Source organism: Mustelus asterias, chromosome 23 (genome assembly GCF_964213995.1).
Source record: "Mustelus asterias chromosome 23, sMusAst1.hap1.1, whole genome shotgun sequence".
Classification (NCBI taxonomy): domain Eukaryota; kingdom Metazoa; phylum Chordata; class Chondrichthyes; order Carcharhiniformes; family Triakidae; genus Mustelus; species Mustelus asterias.
In genome coordinates this window covers 21,222,367-21,241,852 of record NC_135823.1, presented here as the reverse complement: position 1 = coordinate 21,241,852, position 19,486 = coordinate 21,222,367, and the positions used below count along the sequence as shown (strand labels likewise).

Sequence of the window (19,486 nt, the reverse complement as noted above, 5' to 3'; positions counted from 1 at the left end):
ACACCTTTTAACAGGACCATGCAATGTTTTCTGTTCTAGCATTTTCACAATCTCACAAACACCAAATTCTAACTTTCAACTTCTCAATCTACAATTATTCTACTCAACTTCGCAACAATACCAACACTGCCCTTAAATAATGACCTGGGAGTGCAAGAGAATTGTCCCCCGCCCCCCCCCCCCCCAAGTGATAAGGTCTGGTTTCTGCTGTCCACCATTTCCTTCTGAAAACAAGGTCGGAGAGCCACACTCTCACGCCTCTTTCTCACAAATCCCGCTCCGAATGGACCACAAGTGCAATGCGCGTTGAGAAAAGATGGCCATCAAGGAAAAATCAGAGGAGACTTCTCTTGGCAAAGAGTGATGAGAGAAAGTGGAACTGATCACAGGGACTGGCTGAAAGAAATATTACAGATGCAGTTAAGGGGAAGCTAGACAGGTGCATGAGGGAGAAGGGAATAGACCACAAGATATCGGAGCAGAATTAGGCCATTCAGCCTATCAAGTCTGCTAGATGGTCACAGGGATGGATTTAGATGAGCAAATGTGGGAGGAGGTTTGGCTGGAGCAGAGACTGAATGGGCCAAAGGGCCTGCTTCAGTGCTATACCCAATACGTAATGTGGGGAGTCCAAGAGCCGCTTTTGTATTTAACAATCTCTTTGCCCAAGTATGCAGTTAGACCAGTCTCTGACCATGAAAACAAAGAAAAATACTTGAATTTAAATAGCGCCTTTCCCCACCTTGGCGCTGTTCCAAAGTGCCATACAAGCAAATAGATTTATTTGAAGTGTAGTCACTGTTTTAATGTGGGAAACGCGGCAACCAATTTTCGCACAGCAACATCCCACAAACAGCAATGATTCCCAGCATTGATCCCGGCCAATCCAGCCCCTGACCGTAGATCCCGGTTACATCCCCTGGGCGCTTACATTGCGAGCTTCCTCACGGTGTGGGTCGCGGCTCAGGTGGCAGCACTTTCACCTTCTGGGTTACAGGCTTCTGGGTTCAAGTCCTGCTTCAGGGCTCATGTCTGTAAGCTAGGGCCAACTCGCCAGTGCAGCACTGAGGGAGTGCCTCACTGTCAGAGGGTCAGCACTGAGGGAGTGCTGCACTGTCAGAGAGTCAGCACTGAGGGAGTGCCTCACTGTCAGAGGGTCAGCACTGAGGGAGTGCTGCACTGTCAGAGAGTCAGCACTGAGGGAGTGCCTCACTGTCAGAGGGTCAGCACTGAGGGAGTGCTGCACTGTCAGAGAGTCAGCACTGAGGGAGTGCCTCACTGTCAGAGGGTCAGCACTGAGGGAGTGCCGCACTGTTAGAGGGTCAGCACTGAGGGAGTGCCTCACTGTCAGAGGGTCAGCACTGGGGGAGTGCTGCACTGTCAGAGGGTCAGCACTGAGGGGGTGCCTCACTGTCAGAGGGTCAGCACTGAGGGAGTGCCTCACTGTCAGAGGGTCAGCACTGAGGGAGTGCTGCACTGTTAGAGGGTCAGCACTGAGGGAGTGCCTCACTGTCAGAGGGTCAGCACTGAGGGAGTGCTGCACTGTCAGAGAGTCAGCACTGGGGGAGTGCTGCACTGTCAGAGGGTCAGCACTGAGGGAGTGCTGCACTGTCAGAGGGTCAGCACTGAGGGAGTGCTGCACTGTCAGAGAGTCAGCATTGAGGGAGTGCCTCACTGTTAGAGGGTCAGCACTGAGGGAGTGCTGCACTGTCAGAGAGTCAGCATTGAGGGAGTGCCTCACTGTTAGAGGGTCAGCACTGGGGGAGTGCTGCACTGTCAGGGGGTCAGCACTGAGGGAGGGCTGCACTGTCAGAGAGTCAGCACTGGGGGAGTGCTGCACTGTCAGAGGGTCAGCACTGAGGGAGTGCTGCACTGTCAGAGGGTCAGCACTGAGGGAGTGCTGCACTGTCAGAGGGTCAGCACTGAGGGAGTGCTGCACTGTCAGAGAGTCAGCATTGAGGGAGTGCCTCACTGTTAGAGGGTCAGCACTGAGGGAGTGCTGCACTGTCAGAGAGTCAGCATTGAGGGAGTGCCTCACTGTCAGAGGGTCAGCACTGAGGGAGTGCTGCACTGTCAGAGGGTCAGCGCTGGGGGAGTGCTGCACTGTCAGAGGGTCAGTACTGAGGGAGGGCTGCACTGTCAGAGGGTCAGCACTGAGGGAGGGCTGCACTGTCAGAGAGTCAGCATTGAGGGAGTGCCTCACTGTCAGAGGGTCAGCACTGAGGGAGTGCCGCACTGTCAGAGGGTCAGCACTGAGGGAGTGCCTCACTGTCAGAGGGTCAGCACTGAGGGAGTGCTGCACTGTCAGAGGGTCAGCATTGAGGGAGTGCCTCACTGTCAGAGGGTCAGCACTGAGGGAGTGCTGCACTGTCAGAGAGTCAGCACTGAGGGAGTACCTCACTGTCAGAGGGTCAGCACTGAGGGAGTGCTGCACTGTCAGAGGGTCAGCACTGAGGGAGTGCCTCACAGTTAGAGGGTCAGCACTGAGGGAGTGCTGCACTGTCAGAGGGTCAGCACTGAGGGAGTGCTGCACTGTCAGAGGGTCAGCATTGAGGGAGTGCCTCACTGTCAGAGGGTCAGCACTGAGGGAGTGCTGCACTGTCAGAGAGTCAGCACTGAGGGAGTGCCTCACAGTTAGAGGGTCAGCACTGAGGGAGTGCTGCACTGTCAGAGGGTCAGCACTGAGGGAGTGCCTCACAGTTAGAGGGTCAGCACTGAGGGAGTGCTGCACTGTCAGAGGGTCAGCACTGAGGGAGTGCCTCACTGTCAGAGAGTCAGCACTGAGGGAGTGCCTCACTGTCAGAGGGTCAGCACTGAGGGAGTGCCTCACAGTTAGAGGGTCAGCACTGAGGGAGTGCTGCACTGTCAGAGAGTCAGCATTGAGGGAGTGCCTCACTGTCAGAGGGTCAGCACTGAGGGAGTGCCTCACAGTTAGAGGGTCAGCACTGAGGGAGTGCTGCACTGTCAGAGGGTCAGCACTGAGGGAGTGCTGCACTGTCAGAGGGTCAGCACTGAGGGAGTGCTGCACTGTCAGAGGGTCAGCACTGAGGGAGTGCCTCACAGTTAGAGGGTCAGCACTGAGGGAGTGCTGCACTGTCAGAGAGTCAGCACTGAGGGAGTGCTGCACAGGGGGTCAGCACTGAGGGAGTGCCTCACTGTCAGAGGGTCAGCACTGAGGGAGTGCCTCACAGTTAGAGGGTCAGCACTGAGGGAGTGCTGCACGGTCAGAGGGTCAGCACTGAGGGAGTGCTTCACTGTCAGAGAGTCAGCACTGAGGGAGTGCCGCACTGTCAGAGAGTCAGCACTGAGGGAGTGCCGCACTGTTAGAGGGTCAGCACTGGGGGAGTGCTGCACTGTCAGAGGGTCAGCACTGAGGGGGTGCCTCACTGTCAGAGGGTCAGCACTGAGGGAGTGCCTCACTGTCAGAGGGTCAGCACTGAGGGAGTGCTGCACTGTTAGAGGGTCAGCACTGAGGGAGTGCCTCACTGTCAGAGGGTCAGCACTGAGGGAGTGCTGCACTGTCAGAGAGTCAGCACTGGGGGAGTGCTGCACTGTCAGAGGGTCAGCACTGAGGGAGTGCTGCACTGTCAGAGGGTCAGCACTGAGGGAGTGCTGCACTGTCAGAGAGTCAGCATTGAGGGAGTGCCTCACTGTTAGAGGGTCAGCACTGAGGGAGTGCTGCACTGTCAGAGAGTCAGCATTGAGGGAGTGCCTCACTGTTAGAGGGTCAGCACTGGGGGAGTGCTGCACTGTCAGGGGGTCAGCACTGAGGGAGGGCTGCACTGTCAGAGAGTCAGCACTGGGGGAGTGCTGCACTGTCAGAGGGTCAGCACTGAGGGAGTGCTGCACTGTCAGAGGGTCAGCACTGAGGGAGTGCTGCACTGTCAGAGGGTCAGCACTGAGGGAGTGCTGCACTGTCAGAGAGTCAGCATTGAGGGAGTGCCTCACTGTTAGAGGGTCAGCACTGAGGGAGTGCTGCACTGTCAGAGAGTCAGCATTGAGGGAGTGCCTCACTGTCAGAGGGTCAGCACTGAGGGAGTGCTGCACTGTCAGAGGGTCAGCGCTGGGGGAGTGCTGCACTGTCAGAGGGTCAGTACTGAGGGAGGGCTGCACTGTCAGAGGGTCAGCACTGAGGGAGGGCTGCACTGTCAGAGAGTCAGCATTGAGGGAGTGCCTCACTGTCAGAGGGTCAGCACTGAGGGAGTGCCGCACTGTCAGAGGGTCAGCACTGAGGGAGTGCCTCACTGTCAGAGGGTCAGCACTGAGGGAGTGCTGCACTGTCAGAGGGTCAGCATTGAGGGAGTGCCTCACTGTCAGAGGGTCAGCACTGAGGGAGTGCTGCACTGTCAGAGAGTCAGCACTGAGGGAGTACCTCACTGTCAGAGGGTCAGCACTGAGGGAGTGCTGCACTGTCAGAGGGTCAGCACTGAGGGAGTGCCTCACAGTTAGAGGGTCAGCACTGAGGGAGTGCTGCACTGTCAGAGGGTCAGCACTGAGGGAGTGCTGCACTGTCAGAGGGTCAGCATTGAGGGAGTGCCTCACTGTCAGAGGGTCAGCACTGAGGGAGTGCTGCACTGTCAGAGAGTCAGCACTGAGGGAGTGCCTCACAGTTAGAGGGTCAGCACTGAGGGAGTGCTGCACTGTCAGAGGGTCAGCACTGAGGGAGTGCCTCACAGTTAGAGGGTCAGCACTGAGGGAGTGCTGCACTGTCAGAGGGTCAGCACTGAGGGAGTGCCTCACTGTCAGAGAGTCAGCACTGAGGGAGTGCCTCACTGTCAGAGGGTCAGCACTGAGGGAGTGCCTCACAGTTAGAGGGTCAGCACTGAGGGAGTGCTGCACTGTCAGAGGGTCAGCACTGAGGGAGTGCCTCACTGTCAGAGGGTCAGCACTGAGGGAGGGCTGCACTGTCAGAGAGTCAGCATTGAGGGAGTGCCTCACTGTCAGAGGGTCAGCACTGAGGGAGTGCCTCACAGTTAGAGGGTCAGCACTGAGGGAGTGCTGCACTGTCAGAGGGTCAGCACTGAGGGAGTGCTGCACTGTCAGAGGGTCAGCACTGAGGGAGTGCTTCACTGTCAGAGAGTCAGCACTGAGGGAGTGCCGCACTGTCAGAGGGTCAGCACTGAGGGAGTGCCGCACTGTCAGAGGGTCAGCACTGAGGGAGTGCTGCACTGTCAGAGGGTCAGCACTGAGGGAGTGCCTCACAGTTAGAGGGTCAGCACTGAGGGAGTGCTGCACTGTCAGAGAGTCAGCACTGAGGGAGTGCTGCACAGGGGGTCAGCACTGAGGGAGTGCCTCACTGTCAGAGGGTCAGCACTGAGGGAGTGCCTCACAGTTAGAGGGTCAGCACTGAGGGAGTGCTGCACGGTCAGAGGGTCAGCACTGAGGGAGTGCTTCACTGTCAGAGAGTCAGCACTGAGGGAGTGCCGCACTGTCAGAGAGTCAGCACTGAGGGAGTGCCGCACTGTTAGAGGGTCAGCACTGGGGGAGTGCTGCAATGTCAGAGGGTCAGCACTGAGGGAGTGCCGCACTGTCAGGGGGTCAGCACTGAGGGAGTGCTGCAATGTCAGGGGGTCAGTACTGAGGGAGTGCTTCACTGTTAGAGGGTCAGCACTGGGGGAGTGCTTCACTGTCAGAGGGTCAGCATTGAGGGAGTGCCTCACTGTTAGAGGGTCAGCACTGGGGGAGTGCTGCACTGTCAGGGGGTCAGCACTGAGGGAGGGCTGCACTGTCAGAGAGTCAGCACTGGGGGAGTGCTGCACTGTCAGAGGGTCAGCACTGAGGGAGTGCTGCACTGTCAGAGGGTCAGCACTGAGGGAGTGCTGCACTGTCAGAGGGTCAGCACTGAGGGAGTGCTGCACTGTCAGAGAGTCAGCATTGAGGGAGTGCCTCACTGTTAGAGGGTCAGCACTGAGGGAGTGCTGCACTGTCAGAGAGTCAGCATTGAGGGAGTGCCTCACTGTCAGAGGGTCAGCACTGAGGGAGTGCTGCACTGTCAGAGGGTCAGCGCTGGGGGAGTGCTGCACTGTCAGAGGGTCAGTACTGAGGGAGGGCTGCACTGTCAGAGGGTCAGCACTGAGGGAGGGCTGCACTGTCAGAGAGTCAGCATTGAGGGAGTGCCTCACTGTCAGAGGGTCAGCACTGAGGGAGTGCCGCACTGTCAGAGGGTCAGCACTGAGGGAGTGCCTCACTGTCAGAGGGTCAGCACTGAGGGAGTGCTGCACTGTCAGAGGGTCAGCATTGAGGGAGTGCCTCACTGTCAGAGGGTCAGCACTGAGGGAGTGCTGCACTGTCAGAGAGTCAGCACTGAGGGAGTACCTCACTGTCAGAGGGTCAGCACTGAGGGAGTGCTGCACTGTCAGAGGGTCAGCACTGAGGGAGTGCCTCACAGTTAGAGGGTCAGCACTGAGGGAGTGCTGCACTGTCAGAGGGTCAGCACTGAGGGAGTGCTGCACTGTCAGAGGGTCAGCATTGAGGGAGTGCCTCACTGTCAGAGGGTCAGCACTGAGGGAGTGCTGCACTGTCAGAGAGTCAGCACTGAGGGAGTGCCTCACAGTTAGAGGGTCAGCACTGAGGGAGTGCTGCACTGTCAGAGGGTCAGCACTGAGGGAGTGCCTCACAGTTAGAGGGTCAGCACTGAGGGAGTGCTGCACTGTCAGAGGGTCAGCACTGAGGGAGTGCCTCACTGTCAGAGAGTCAGCACTGAGGGAGTGCCTCACTGTCAGAGGGTCAGCACTGAGGGAGTGCCTCACAGTTAGAGGGTCAGCACTGAGGGAGTGCTGCACTGTCAGAGGGTCAGCACTGAGGGAGTGCCTCACTGTCAGAGGGTCAGCACTGAGGGAGGGCTGCACTGTCAGAGAGTCAGCATTGAGGGAGTGCCTCACTGTCAGAGGGTCAGCACTGAGGGAGTGCCTCACAGTTAGAGGGTCAGCACTGAGGGAGTGCTGCACTGTCAGAGGGTCAGCACTGAGGGAGTGCTGCACTGTCAGAGGGTCAGCACTGAGGGAGTGCTGCACTGTCAGAGGGTCAGCACTGAGGGAGTGCCTCACAGTTAGAGGGTCAGCACTGAGGGAGTGCTGCACTGTCAGAGAGTCAGCACTGAGGGAGTGCTGCACTGTCAGAGGGTCAGCACTGAGGGAGTGCTGCACAGGGGGTCAGCACTGAGGGAGTGCCTCACTGTCAGAGGGTCAGCACTGAGGGAGTGCCTCACAGTTAGAGGGTCAGCACTGAGGGAGTGCTGCACGGTCAGAGGGTCAGCACTGAGGGAGTGCTTCACTGTCAGAGAGTCAGCACTGAGGGAGTGCCGCACTGTCAGAGAGTCAGCACTGAGGGAGTGCCGCACTGTTAGAGGGTCAGCACTGGGGGAGTGCTGCAATGTCAGAGGGTCAGCACTGAGGGAGTGCCGCACTGTCAGGGGGTCAGCACTGAGGGAGTGCTGCAATGTCAGGGGGTCAGTACTGAGGGAGTGCTTCACTGTTAGAGGGTCAGCACTGGGGGAGTGCTTCACTGTCAGAGGGTCAGCATTGAGGGAGTGCTTCACTGTCAGAGGGTCAGTGCTGAGGGAGTGCTGCACTGTCAGAGGGTCAGCACTGAGGGAGTGCTTCACTGTTAGAGGGTCAGCACTGAGGGAGTGCCTCACTGTCAGAGAGTCAGCACTGAGGGAGTGCCGCACTGTCAGGGGGTCAGCACTGAGGGAGTGCTGCACTGTCAGAGAGTCAGCACTGAGGGAGTGCTGCACTGTCAGAGAGTCAGCACTGAGGGAGTGCCGCACTGTCAGGGGGTCAGCACTGAGGGAGTGCTGCACTGTCAGAGAGTCAGCACTGAGGGAGTGCCGCACTGTTAGAGGGTCAGTACTGAGGGAGTGCTTCACTGTTAGAGGGTCAGCACTGAGGGAGTGCTGCACTGTCAGAGGGTCAGTACTGAGGGAGTGCTTCACTGTTAGAGGGTCAGCACTGAGGGAGTGCTTCACTGTCAGAGGGTCAGCACTGAGGGAGTGCTTCACTGTTAGAGGGTCAGCACTGAGGGAGTGCTGCACTGTCAGAGGGTCAGTACTGAGGGAGTGCTTCACTGTTAGAGGGTCAGCACTGGGGGAGTGCTGCAATGTCAGAGGGTCAGCACTGGTGTAGTGCTGCACTGTCAGAGGGTCAGGACTGAGGGAGTGCCTCACTGTCAGAGGGTCAGCACTGAGGGAGTGCCTCACTGTCAGAGGGTCAGTACTGAGGGAGTGCTGCACTGTCAGAGGGTCAGTACTGAGGGAGTGCTTCACTGTCAGAGGGTCAGCACTGAGGGAGTGCCGCACTGTCAGAGAGTCAGCACTGAGGGAGTGCTTCACTGTTAGAGGGTCAGTACTGAGGGAGTGCTGCACTGTCAGAGGGTCAGCACTGAGGGAGGGCTGCACTGTCAGGGGGTCAGCACTGAGGGAGTGCTGCACTGTCAGAGGGTCAGCACTGAGGGAGGGCTGCACTGTCAGGGGGTCAGCACTGAGGGAGTGCTTCACTGTTAGAGGGTCAGCACTGAGGGAGTGCTTCACTGTCAGAGGGTCAGCACTGAGGGAGGGCTGCACTGTCAGGGGGTCAGCACTGAGGGAGTGCTTCACTGTTAGAGGGTCAGCACTGAGGGAGTGCCGCACTGTCAGAGGGTCAGCATTGAGGGAGTACCTCACTGTCAGAGAGTCAGCACTGAGGGAGTGCTGCACTGTCAGGGGGTCAGCACTGAGGGAGTGCTGCACTGTCAGGGGGTCAGCATTGAGGGAGTACCTCACTGTCAGAGAGTCAGCACTGAGGGAGTGCTGCACTGTCAGGGGGTCAGCACTGAGGGAGTGCCTCACTGTCAGAGAGTCAGCACTGAGGGAGTGCTGCACTGTCAGGGGGTCAGCACTGAGGGAGTGCTGCACTGTCAGGGGGTCAGCATTGAGGGAGTACCTCACTGTCAGAGAGTCAGCACTGAGGGAGTGCTGCACTGTCAGGGGGTCAGCACTGAGGGAGTGCTGCACTGTCAGGGGGTCAGCACTGAGGGAGTGCCGCACTGTCAGGGGGTCAGTGCTGAGGGAGTGCCGCACTGTCAGGGGGTCAGCACTGAGGGAGTGCTGCACAGTGAAGGGGTCAGCACTGAGGGAGTGCGTACTGTCAGAGGGTCAGCACTGAGGGAGTGCCGCACTGTCAGGGGGTCAGCACTGAGGGAGTGCCGCACTGTCAGGGGGTCAGCACTGAGGGAGTGCCGCACTGTCAGGGGGTCAGCAATGAGAGAGTGCCGCACTGTCAGGGGGTCAGCACTGAGGGAGTGCTGCACTGTCAGGGGGTCAGCACTGAGGGAGTGCCGCACTGTCAGGGGGTCAGCACTGAGGGAGTGCCGCACTGTCAGAGGGTCAGCACTGAGGGAGTGCCGCACTGTCATGGGTGCTGTCCTCCAGACGAGCTATGAAGCTGCTATGGCGGATGTCAAAGACCCGACAGCAATATGTGGAAGAAGAGCAGGGGATGTCTCCCTGGCGCTGTGAGGCAGCAGTGCTAACCACTGTGCCACCCCATGTCACCTATGCTGGGTGAGGTAGCCCAACAGATGAATGAATCACTCAACGCTTAGGAACTCTTGCTAAAGATTGTATTGACAAGTGGCAGTAATGAGTGCCGCTGGTAACAAGTGAGCGCGCTCTACCACAAACCCAAAGCATTTCATCAGCCCTGACTTTAAACTCTCTGCCTCAGAGCTACATTACACTCAATCTATACTGGAACCCTGGTGAAATAACCACATGCTTATCATTAGTCCCATCAATCTATCAATAATGCGACAATTTCAATCTATAATAAGCCTTGAAGAAAGCTCTCAATAAGAGAAATTGCCTCATAAATTATACCATTGGTTTTTCAGTATTATACTGCAACCAAAAGAAATCGATTTTTTTTCTAAGACTCATACAAGTCGACATAACCATTAAAGATATAAATCCATTTAATTTTTACATTTCAACATAACTTATCTGCTCTCACTTTGGCCACGTGTTCCACTTCATCACTTTTCTTTAAGAAGGGAAGATGGAGATATGGCCAACTGCTTTTAATTTAACACTGTTCTATTTAAATTATTGGATTTTTTAAGTGCTAAATTCCCACATTATATTCATTATGCCGCTCAATTCAAATTTTATTTTTTATCAGCCCAAGAAGTGATTTTGAATCATCAGTTGACATCGACTATTTCAACTATTATTTTTAATATGAAGCTTTACAAAAAGAGATTGCACATTTTACTGCCTGGACTCTTGGGCGGCATGGTGGCAAAGTGGTTAGCACTGCTGCCTCACAGCGCCAGGGACTTGGGTTTGATTCCAGCCTTGGGCTGTGTAGAGTTTGTATGTTCTCCCCGTGTCTGCATGGGTTTCCTCTGGGTGCTCCGGTTTCCTCCCAAAGTCCAATGATGTGCAGCTTAGGTGGACTGGCCATGATAAATTGCCCCTTGGTGTCCAAAGATGTGTCGATTGGGTAGATTGGTCATGTTAAATTGCCCCTTAGTGTCCAAAGATGTGCAGATTGCTGGATTGGCCATGCTAAATTGCCCCTTAGTGTCCAAAGATGTGTAGGTTAGGTGGATTCGACATGGTAAATTGCCCCTTAATGTCCAAAGATGTGCAGGTTCTGTGGATTGGCCATGCTAAATTGCGTCTTAGTGTCCAAAGATGTTTAGATTAGGTGGATTAACCATGGTAAACACGAGGGGTTACAGGGATCGGGCATAGGGGAGGGCCTGGGTAGGATGTTCGTTTAGAGTCAGTGCAGACTTGATGGGTCAAATGGCCTCTTTCTGCACAGTAGGGATTAAAGTGAGAAATCCAATCAATCACCATGTTACTGTTACCTTGTGTTTGCTGACACCCTTATACCCTGGCACAGTGACCAAAGCAATTCCACTTTCCATGTCCAGTTGAACTGTAAATGATCCTCAATTTGACTGAAATCATTAAAATCACAGGCTTTGTGGTGCAGTGTTAGCACCCCTACCACTGGACCAGAAGCTCTGGGTTCCAGTCCAACACCGGGACATGTTGGCCACAGAAGCTGTACTCAGCACGATTCACTGGGCTGAGGATCAGCTCGGAAATCCTTCCACCACTTTCCCCACCATTACTCAAAGGGTATAAAAAACAGTGAAGATATGCCAACAGCAACATTAACGTCACAGGGGCGAATGTGACACTACTACAAGCAAGCACTGGGGCCAGCTCTCATGGTCAATGCACCTCAGGACTCCAGGGGGTTCTGCCGAGTAGGTCATTTGGAAAATGGTACAAGAATCTGGAACTGCCTAGTCTAATCTTCCCATAAGGGCTGAGGCCTTGCTAAGCCATAACCAGATCATTCCCACCTATTTTTATTGTTCCAGAAATCAATGGGGTGGCATGGTGACACAGTGGTCAACACTGCTGCCTCACAGCGCCAGGGACCCGGGTTCGATTCCCGGCTTGGGTCACTGTCTGTGTGGAGTCTGCACATTCTCTCTGTGTCTGCGTAGGTTTCCTCCGGGTGCTCCGGTTTCCTCCCACAGTCCAAAGATGTATAGGTTAGGTGGATTGGCCTTGCTGAATTGCCCCATAGTGTCAGGGGGACTTGCTAGGGTACATGCATGGGGCTATGGGGATAGGGCCTGGGTGGGATTGTGGTCGATGGGCCAAATGGCCTCCTTCTGCACTGTAGAAATTCAATGATTCTATGAAAACCAAGAGTTAGGATTGTCCTGCTAACATTTAGCGTGCCATAAATAGTGTATTTTTTTTTAATTCAGAGTAATTTCAGGTTAACCACATGTTGAATCATTATGCTGACAATTAGGAAGGTTGGGTTTGCAAATATTTAAAGCCAGCTTTCATTCTCTTTTGCCCTTTCCTCTGCAGGCAGTGAATTATGCTGGTGTTAATGCTCTACAGATGCTGTAAGCCCTTCTCTCTCTCTCTCCCTGTCAAACAGCAATTCTTCATACCTAAACTGGCACACTGACCCTGCCGATCCTCAGTGCCGCATTCAACCTGGTGTTTATGTCTTGTAACTACATGTGCACTTTCCAGCAGGGGTCACTGTGTAACATTCAGGAGAAACGACACTGGCTCACTTTTATTCCCATAGATCACTTGCCTGCTTCGCAATGCTGTCCTGAAGGCAATGGCCTCAACGTCCTCAGCTCAGGATTAAGTGCACAAAATAGAACCTTAGAATCCCTCCAGTGCAGGAGGAGGGGCCATTCGGCCCATCAGTTCCGCACCAACTCTCCAACAGAGTAACCCACCCAGGCCCTATCCCCCATAACCCCATATATTTACTCCACTAATCTCCCTAACCCTGGGACGCTAAGGGGCATGGTCGATCCACCTAACCTACACATCTTTAGAGTGTGGGAGGAAACCGGAGCACCCGGAGGAAACCCACGCAGACACGGGGAGAATGTGCAGACTCCACACAGACAGTGACCTGGGTCCCTGGCGCTGTGAGGCAGCAGTGCTAACCGCTGAATTTTTGGCTCTTTTGATTTCACCCTCCTAGAAAATCAAGCTTGCCATGTGGTTGCTTCTTTTAGCAGTTCCTCTGGTGAGTGGTTTTTAAAAAAAGGGATAATTTTTCTCACTGGGATAACAGCTAGCCACTCCAAATCTAAACATCATCCAGCGCTGCTGTGCCACTGCCCACTAGGGGGTGCACAGAAGCAGGATGGTGACATCTCAATTTTTCCTCATCCCTTCTCCATAAGGATTGAACCACCTCAATCCCCGCTCAGGCTTGGCATGGATATCTCCCACAAACGCAACTCTGATCTCAGGGGATGTGAGTGGAGGGGGAGGGGGAGGGGGGGTTGGGGGGAAGGGGGGTGGCGGATGGGAGCCTTTTTCTTTCTGTTTTGCATTATATGCACAAATAAAATGTGAAACAGATTGGTGTTTACAAACAAAACCAAATCATTGGCAGAAAGAAAATGCACATTTGACAGGCTGACTCATAGAATCTGCAGTGCAGAAGGAGGCCATTCAGCCCATCAAGTCTGCACCGACCACAATCCCATCCAGGCCCTATAACCCCATGCATTTACCCTAGCTAATCCCCCTGGCACAAAGGGACAATTTAGCATGGCCAATCCACCTAACCCACACACCTTTGGACTGTTAGAGGAAATCAGAGCACCCGGAGGAAACCCACACAGACACAGGAAGAAAGTGCAAACTCCACACAGACAGTGACACAAGCTGGGAATCAAACCCAGGTCCCTTGCACTGTGAGGCAGCAATGCTAACCACTGTGCCACCGTATCAACTCTTACCAGGCACGGTAACTAAGTAGATGTTCTGCACTTCAAAACATGTGGGAACATCCTAATCACTGCACTGTACAAGGAAAGGGAAGGCCTCTCAATAAACATTATCTATTTGATTAATATTTAATCCTTCCTGACTTGTGTCAGAGATCACATCGCAGGCGGCATGCCTAAAGCCTCCTTTCAATAACACAAGAGCTATTTGTGTTAAACCATATTGATATGAAACGTCAATAATTAGAACTCTTGTAAGAACATATTAGCATTTCATTCTAATGCCCTGGAAGTAATTTTTATGAATGTGATGGTGTCAAAGCTGTTCATGTGCATTTGTGTCAGTGCCTGGATGTTGAATTTGTAAAGCTCGGCTAATGCTGGGTTATAACAAATTCAATTATGCCAAAAGTTCACCCAGCAATCCTTCAGTCTGTCCGGCAAGATTCATCTGTCTGTGGAACTGCAACTGGATACAAATGATGAGTGGGGGAAAAGGTCACTAAAGACACTGATCAAGTTATACAAAATCATGAGGGACATAGATAGGAAGGAACATTTCCCCTTAGTGGAGGGGTTAATAACCAGAGGCCACTGATTTGAGGTAAGGGGCCGGAAACTTAGAGGGGATTTGAGGAAATAGTGTTTCACCCAGAGGGTGGTGGGAATCTGGAACTCACTTCCTGAAAACGGGGTAGAGGCAGGAACTCTCACAATATTTAATGTTGAGATGAGCACTTGAAATGTCATAGCCTACAAGGCTATGGACCAAGGCTATGGACCAAGTGCAGGAAAATGGGATCAGAATAGATAGGTGCTTAATGGTTGGCATAGACGCGATGGGCCAAAGGGCCTCTTCCTGTGCTGTAAAACTCTGAGGGCAGGATTTTCCAGTCACGCTCGGCCCAAGACTGGAAAATCCTGCCCGAGGTCAACGAACTTTTGCACGGGTCCTGATGGGAAACTTCTGCCCTATGACTCTGTGAGAACTTCGGAATGTACTCACAAAGAACATTGAACATGCCTCATTTTTATATCAAAATTATATTAAAATAGAGTTTGCTGGAAGTGATTGAGCAATATTTAGCAGTGTGCTTTTGTTTAACATTGTCAAGCCATGTTTTGTAGATATGAGGAATGATTTTCCTCTGATAGACGTGCCTGAATAAGTTTTCAACCAGCATAGCTTCATAATAAAAGCAGCTCCAGACCATTCATTACAACAGGCCAGTTTTACACAATAACACAGGAGAGAATTCAGCTGCTTACTCTGCTTAGCACCCCTGAGACGGCCACGTACTTAAAACATTAACTCAAGATTCCAGGGAAAGCGACCCGGTTGTCAGTTTTTCACAGCCATTCTCCCGATAATGTTTTTTTCAAATCTTCCCGGTGCAATAATCCCCTATTTCACCACATGTATGTGAGAGATTGGTTTTCCGTTACAGATCTGAGAGAAAACCAATTGCAGTGACACTGAGGAGGAGGAAAGCAGACCAAATCAATTTTCTATTGGACTTCAACTTCTCTGCAGTACAAACTTTTACCTCACTACACATCACGGGGGCTTTAAGAATAGCACCTCCCTATTGGATAACTACTCACAAAATCCTATTACAAGATCATTTAAAACATAATAAAATCCATGTTCGTGCATAGAAATACATCTTTATCCACATAAAGATGGACTTAAATCTATATTATAACCATTCCTTCTTCAATTGAGATTTTAAATTCAACAAAAATAAACATTTAACGTTTATCTGTGTTACAAGCAGGCTCACATTAACACTGCAATGAAGTTACTGTGAAAATCCCCTAGTCGCCACACTCTGGCGCCTGTTCGGGTACACTGAGGGAGAATTTAGCATGGCCAATGCACCTAACCTGCACAACCTTGGGAGTGTGGGAGGAAAGCAGAGCACCCCAAGGAAACCCATTCAGTCACTGGGAGAACATGCACACTTCACACAGACAGTGACCCAAGCCGGGAATCGAACCCATGTCTCTGGCGCTGTGAGGCAGCAGTGCTAACCACTGTGCCACCATGCCATCCAGCATTATTTTTATCATCATGAGGGAAAAAGGGAACATTGCGACTATAATTAAATCGGAACGTCAATAGTCAGAGCACATTTGCTAAGTGATTGGTATCTCAGGAACTCCAGAGTAATCATTTCAGATGAAAAGGTTAGGCTGTGAAGTATAATACCCATGCTTTCCCTTTTAAATCAAAATGCCAGTGATCAGACAAGACCACCTATTCTCCTCGGCTTATATTAACCCTTCAGGCAATTAATTTTCCCTGTCATTTGGAGACTGTAGTTCTGGCATTTTGACAGTGGGTAATGAGAAGAGGTTTCTGTCTTTTCCAAAAAGAAATAGATTTTATTGGAAATCATATCCCGATGATTAGTGGCCGCAGAATATCACGCAGTTTCAGTTTATAAGTTTCTTTTTAAATCAGTTGAATAAGGGGAAACCATTTCAAAAGCAAAACAAGTGTAAGTTGTAATTCTTTAAATGTAGTTTCTGGATGCTGCCTCTTTGAATGATCCATACTCTGTACACTTTAATGTTGAAGTGCAAATGTACATCAAAAAGTTGTTGTGACAGAAATCTGTCCTGAATTAGGTAGTAAAGGTGATATTATAATTTGTCAATTCAATAATATAGAATTATAAACCAAGTTCTCTCAGTAATAATTACAATAGTGAATCACTTTGTAGATAAATTTTGCAGTATTTCCTCAATGGGTGGCATGGTGGTTAGCACTGCTGCCACACAGTGCTAGGTACCCGGGTTCAATTCCCAGCTTGGGTCACTGTCTGTGCAGAGTCTGCACATTCTCCCCGTGTCTGCGTGGGTTTCCTCCGGGTGCTCCAGTTTCCTCCCACAGTCCAAAAGACGTGCTGGTTAGGTGCATTGGCCATGCTAAATTCTCCCTCAGTATACCCGAACAGGCGCCGGATTGTGGCGACGAGGGGATTTTCACAGTAACTTCATTTCAATGTGAATGTAAGCCTACTTGTGACACTAATAAATAAACTTTAATCCTTTAGTAGGCGCCATCGTACATGTTCTGCAACTGGTGGCCACTCTAACATCTGCCCACCAGCTAAAATAAACACCCAGAATGGAAAAATAATGGAGGGTGAATGAATTGTAAAAACTATGGATTCAGGAGGCTGACTTCAAGATTGTAACTCGGGTTTTGATGATGGTCACAAAGTACTTGAGCTTATCTTGAAGTCTGTGATTCCAACTGAACTTCTCAGAGAGATTACTATCTCGCAGCCCGTCCAAAACATAACCTTATTTTCAGCATAAAACATGTATATTCACAACACTCCCAACCAACCCTGACCTTTGCAGATGAGGTGATATTATTTGAGGTCCGAATACTGGAAACTTTGTTAACATTTGAAGTCACTTTATGTTACAGTTAACCTTTACTGTAAAACCCTCTAAGCTACAATACCTTTACCCCCAATATGACACTGATACTTTCATCAATACAGAAACAATTCTGAAACATCTCAACTCAACATAGACACAGAACACAATTTCTCCTGGCTACAAAGCCAGCATTGTAAAAGAATTGACTGTAAAAACTAGAATGGCAACAATCAAGCTTCCAGCAGCATTGTCAGCTATGGTCCTGACTCTGAATAATCTGGTATTATTTTGTTGTTGCTCCCAATGCATCTTCCATACTCTCAGTTACATCCTCATGACTCTCAGTAATGGAACTCTGGCTGGCTAACCCCTACTGCCCTTATCCATACATTGCATCTAATGAGAGATTCTATTCTTTGAATGATATGACATGACTTTCTGGATTGATCCACTCTCAAATCCCAGATAATCACGACCTTATCCCCAGGTAAGATGTGTCCCCTTTAAACTGAAACTGCTCGAATTCTCAAACTGCGTAATATCCCAAGATGTGACGAAGGAAGCTGTTCCTTAACAGTGAGAACTTTTGGAAATCCACGATAAAGTAAAACGTTTTACATGTCTTCATAGAAATGGCAAATTTAAGGACAGTTACACAGATTAATCGGTTTGGTGCATTTTAAACAGTAATATCAGATCTAGTCCAGTAACTGTATCAGCTTCCCCCCCCCCCCCCCTCCCAAAGCCCGCCCCCCCTCTCGTCAAAACGTAATTGTTAGATTTAAGGCATTGTCCCTGGTGGATTTTCCGGATATGTCACGGAATGTGAAGCTAGCAAGTCCTTATTTTGAGATTAGAATATAATGTCCTGCAGTGCTGGCCCTGAACGTCGCTGATAGATTGACTTGCAGTTGCAACAACAGATCCAATACTAACGTGTGGACGAGCTTCTTACAGTATCAATGATAAGACTTGTCCAGTTATCTGGGTTGGGGAATCAGTCAAGAATACTATTTATCAGACGGACGGGCGTCATTGTAATAAAACTGCCCCAGAGCTAGAGTCACACTGCATTACCACTGCCCAGCAGAGTAAACTTTCTACACTGTATAACTCTGTAGAGGCTGCAGCACATTGACTTCATAGATGTTCGGGTTCCTGTTTAAATTAATGCCGGGTTGCAGGGCTACATTTGACTGCATCTTTTAAGAATCCAATTTCCTTCCTTTTAAGAAGATGAATTACCAACGCTATACAAAGCACAACATCTCAAACGAACATATTCACCCATGCACACTCCAAAATATCTAACAATCGCGAGTTTAAAACAAATGTATAACCGCCCCCGCCCGGTCTTTTTTTTAGGATTACCACCTTGACAATGAATCCAAGATCCCGGTGTGTGAAGAAAGGGGCGATACTTAATTCAGGCAGACATATCATAAGATTCACCTGAACAAAAAAAACAGTACACCCTCTGCTACAGGATATGAAATATATTCCAGTGTTACTCAAACTGCAAATAATCTCTTCTAATGTAGTAACAGTCCGCATATTAATATGCCTCAGAGAGCAATATTACCGCTCAGCAAAAAAATATTTTAGACATATATCATAATTAAATTTGGTTAATTTCCCAATTATTTAGCTACTAGTTAAATGAAAGCAAGATTGAATATTGAAAATAAAAGTTGCTGTTTTTTAAACTCCGTTCTTAAAGTTACAAAGAATGGACAGGGCAAACCTTGCTTGCTCCAAAATTTAAATTCCAATTGAGTTCAGTTCATGCTTCCCAGAAGGAAGACAGACAGAATCCAAGCTGACAAAATAATACTTCTCACTGTATACTAATACATGTGACAATAATAAATCAAATAAGGCATTGCATCCCATCTTGGGCTTTTCTTTGGGGGCTGATTTTAACTCCAATTGCTGTTATTCAGAGTGGGGAGTCTATAGGAAGAGAGTAGCTTGTGTGAATCTGGGTACCTGTACCAGTCCAGTCCCCTCTCGTAGTTCCTATCGAAGAAATGCGGTTCAGCACCCACGGCTCTGACATCCGGATGGACCCGTAAGAACTCCAGCAGAGCCCGGGTGCCCCCTTTCTTCACCCCGATGATGACGGCTTGGGGGAACTTTTTACTCCCGAAATTGTTGAAGACTGAGATATTCCAGCCCGCTGCCGCTGCTTGTTCCTGGGCGCTGGGCTGGAGAGGCAGCCCTGGCTTCTCCCGCAGCCCAGGCTGCTGCTGCTGCTGAGGCTGGGCTGCAGGGCTGCGGCGCTGGGGAGACACGGGGATAGGGCTCGGCATGCTCTCGCAGTAGCCCGTCAGACAATAGACAAAATAGGTGAGCGCTATGATCATGGTAAGGAACAGCGGTGCCTTGGTTTGAGTCTTCAAGAAGCCGAGGTGAATCAGACAGCTACAACATCCCATGAGGCGGCTTCCAGCTCAGAAAAAACGGGGCCAAACTTTGGAAACATGCTTTTGAATTTGTTTCCAAGAAACGCTTTCCCTCCTTTAGATATATATATTAATGTGGGTGGAAAAATAACCATCAGAACTTGTGCAACAGGGCTGGGATTTCCCCATACAGTTATCATCAGCTTTCTCTCTCTCCCCCATTTATATTTCCAATGGGATGTGCAGAGGTTTTGATTTAACACATCCCATCTCTCTCCTCCAAGCTCCCTATTTCGCCTCTCAGTTTACAACCTGCCTGATTACAGCGTGATGATCATTTTTTTTAACTCAGTCTTAACTTCACCAGGCATGGACCCTCCCCCTCATCTCCATTGGGT

The 19,486-nt window shown here is 50.8% G+C and overlaps 1 protein-coding gene across 1 annotated transcript in view; it reads right to left on the bottom strand.

The window, feature by feature from the left end:
* The window catches only part of LOC144510358 (heparan sulfate glucosamine 3-O-sulfotransferase 3A1-like), a 211,245-nt gene extending 192,124 nt beyond the window's left edge, over positions 1-19,121 (bottom strand). The window contains exon 1 of the mRNA XM_078239794.1: positions 18,673-19,121. Within this exon, the coding sequence (XP_078095920.1) occupies positions 18,673-19,121 (449 nt within the window). The remainder of the gene's footprint in view (positions 1-18,672) is intronic.
* Positions 19,122-19,486: the final 365 nt, after the last annotated feature.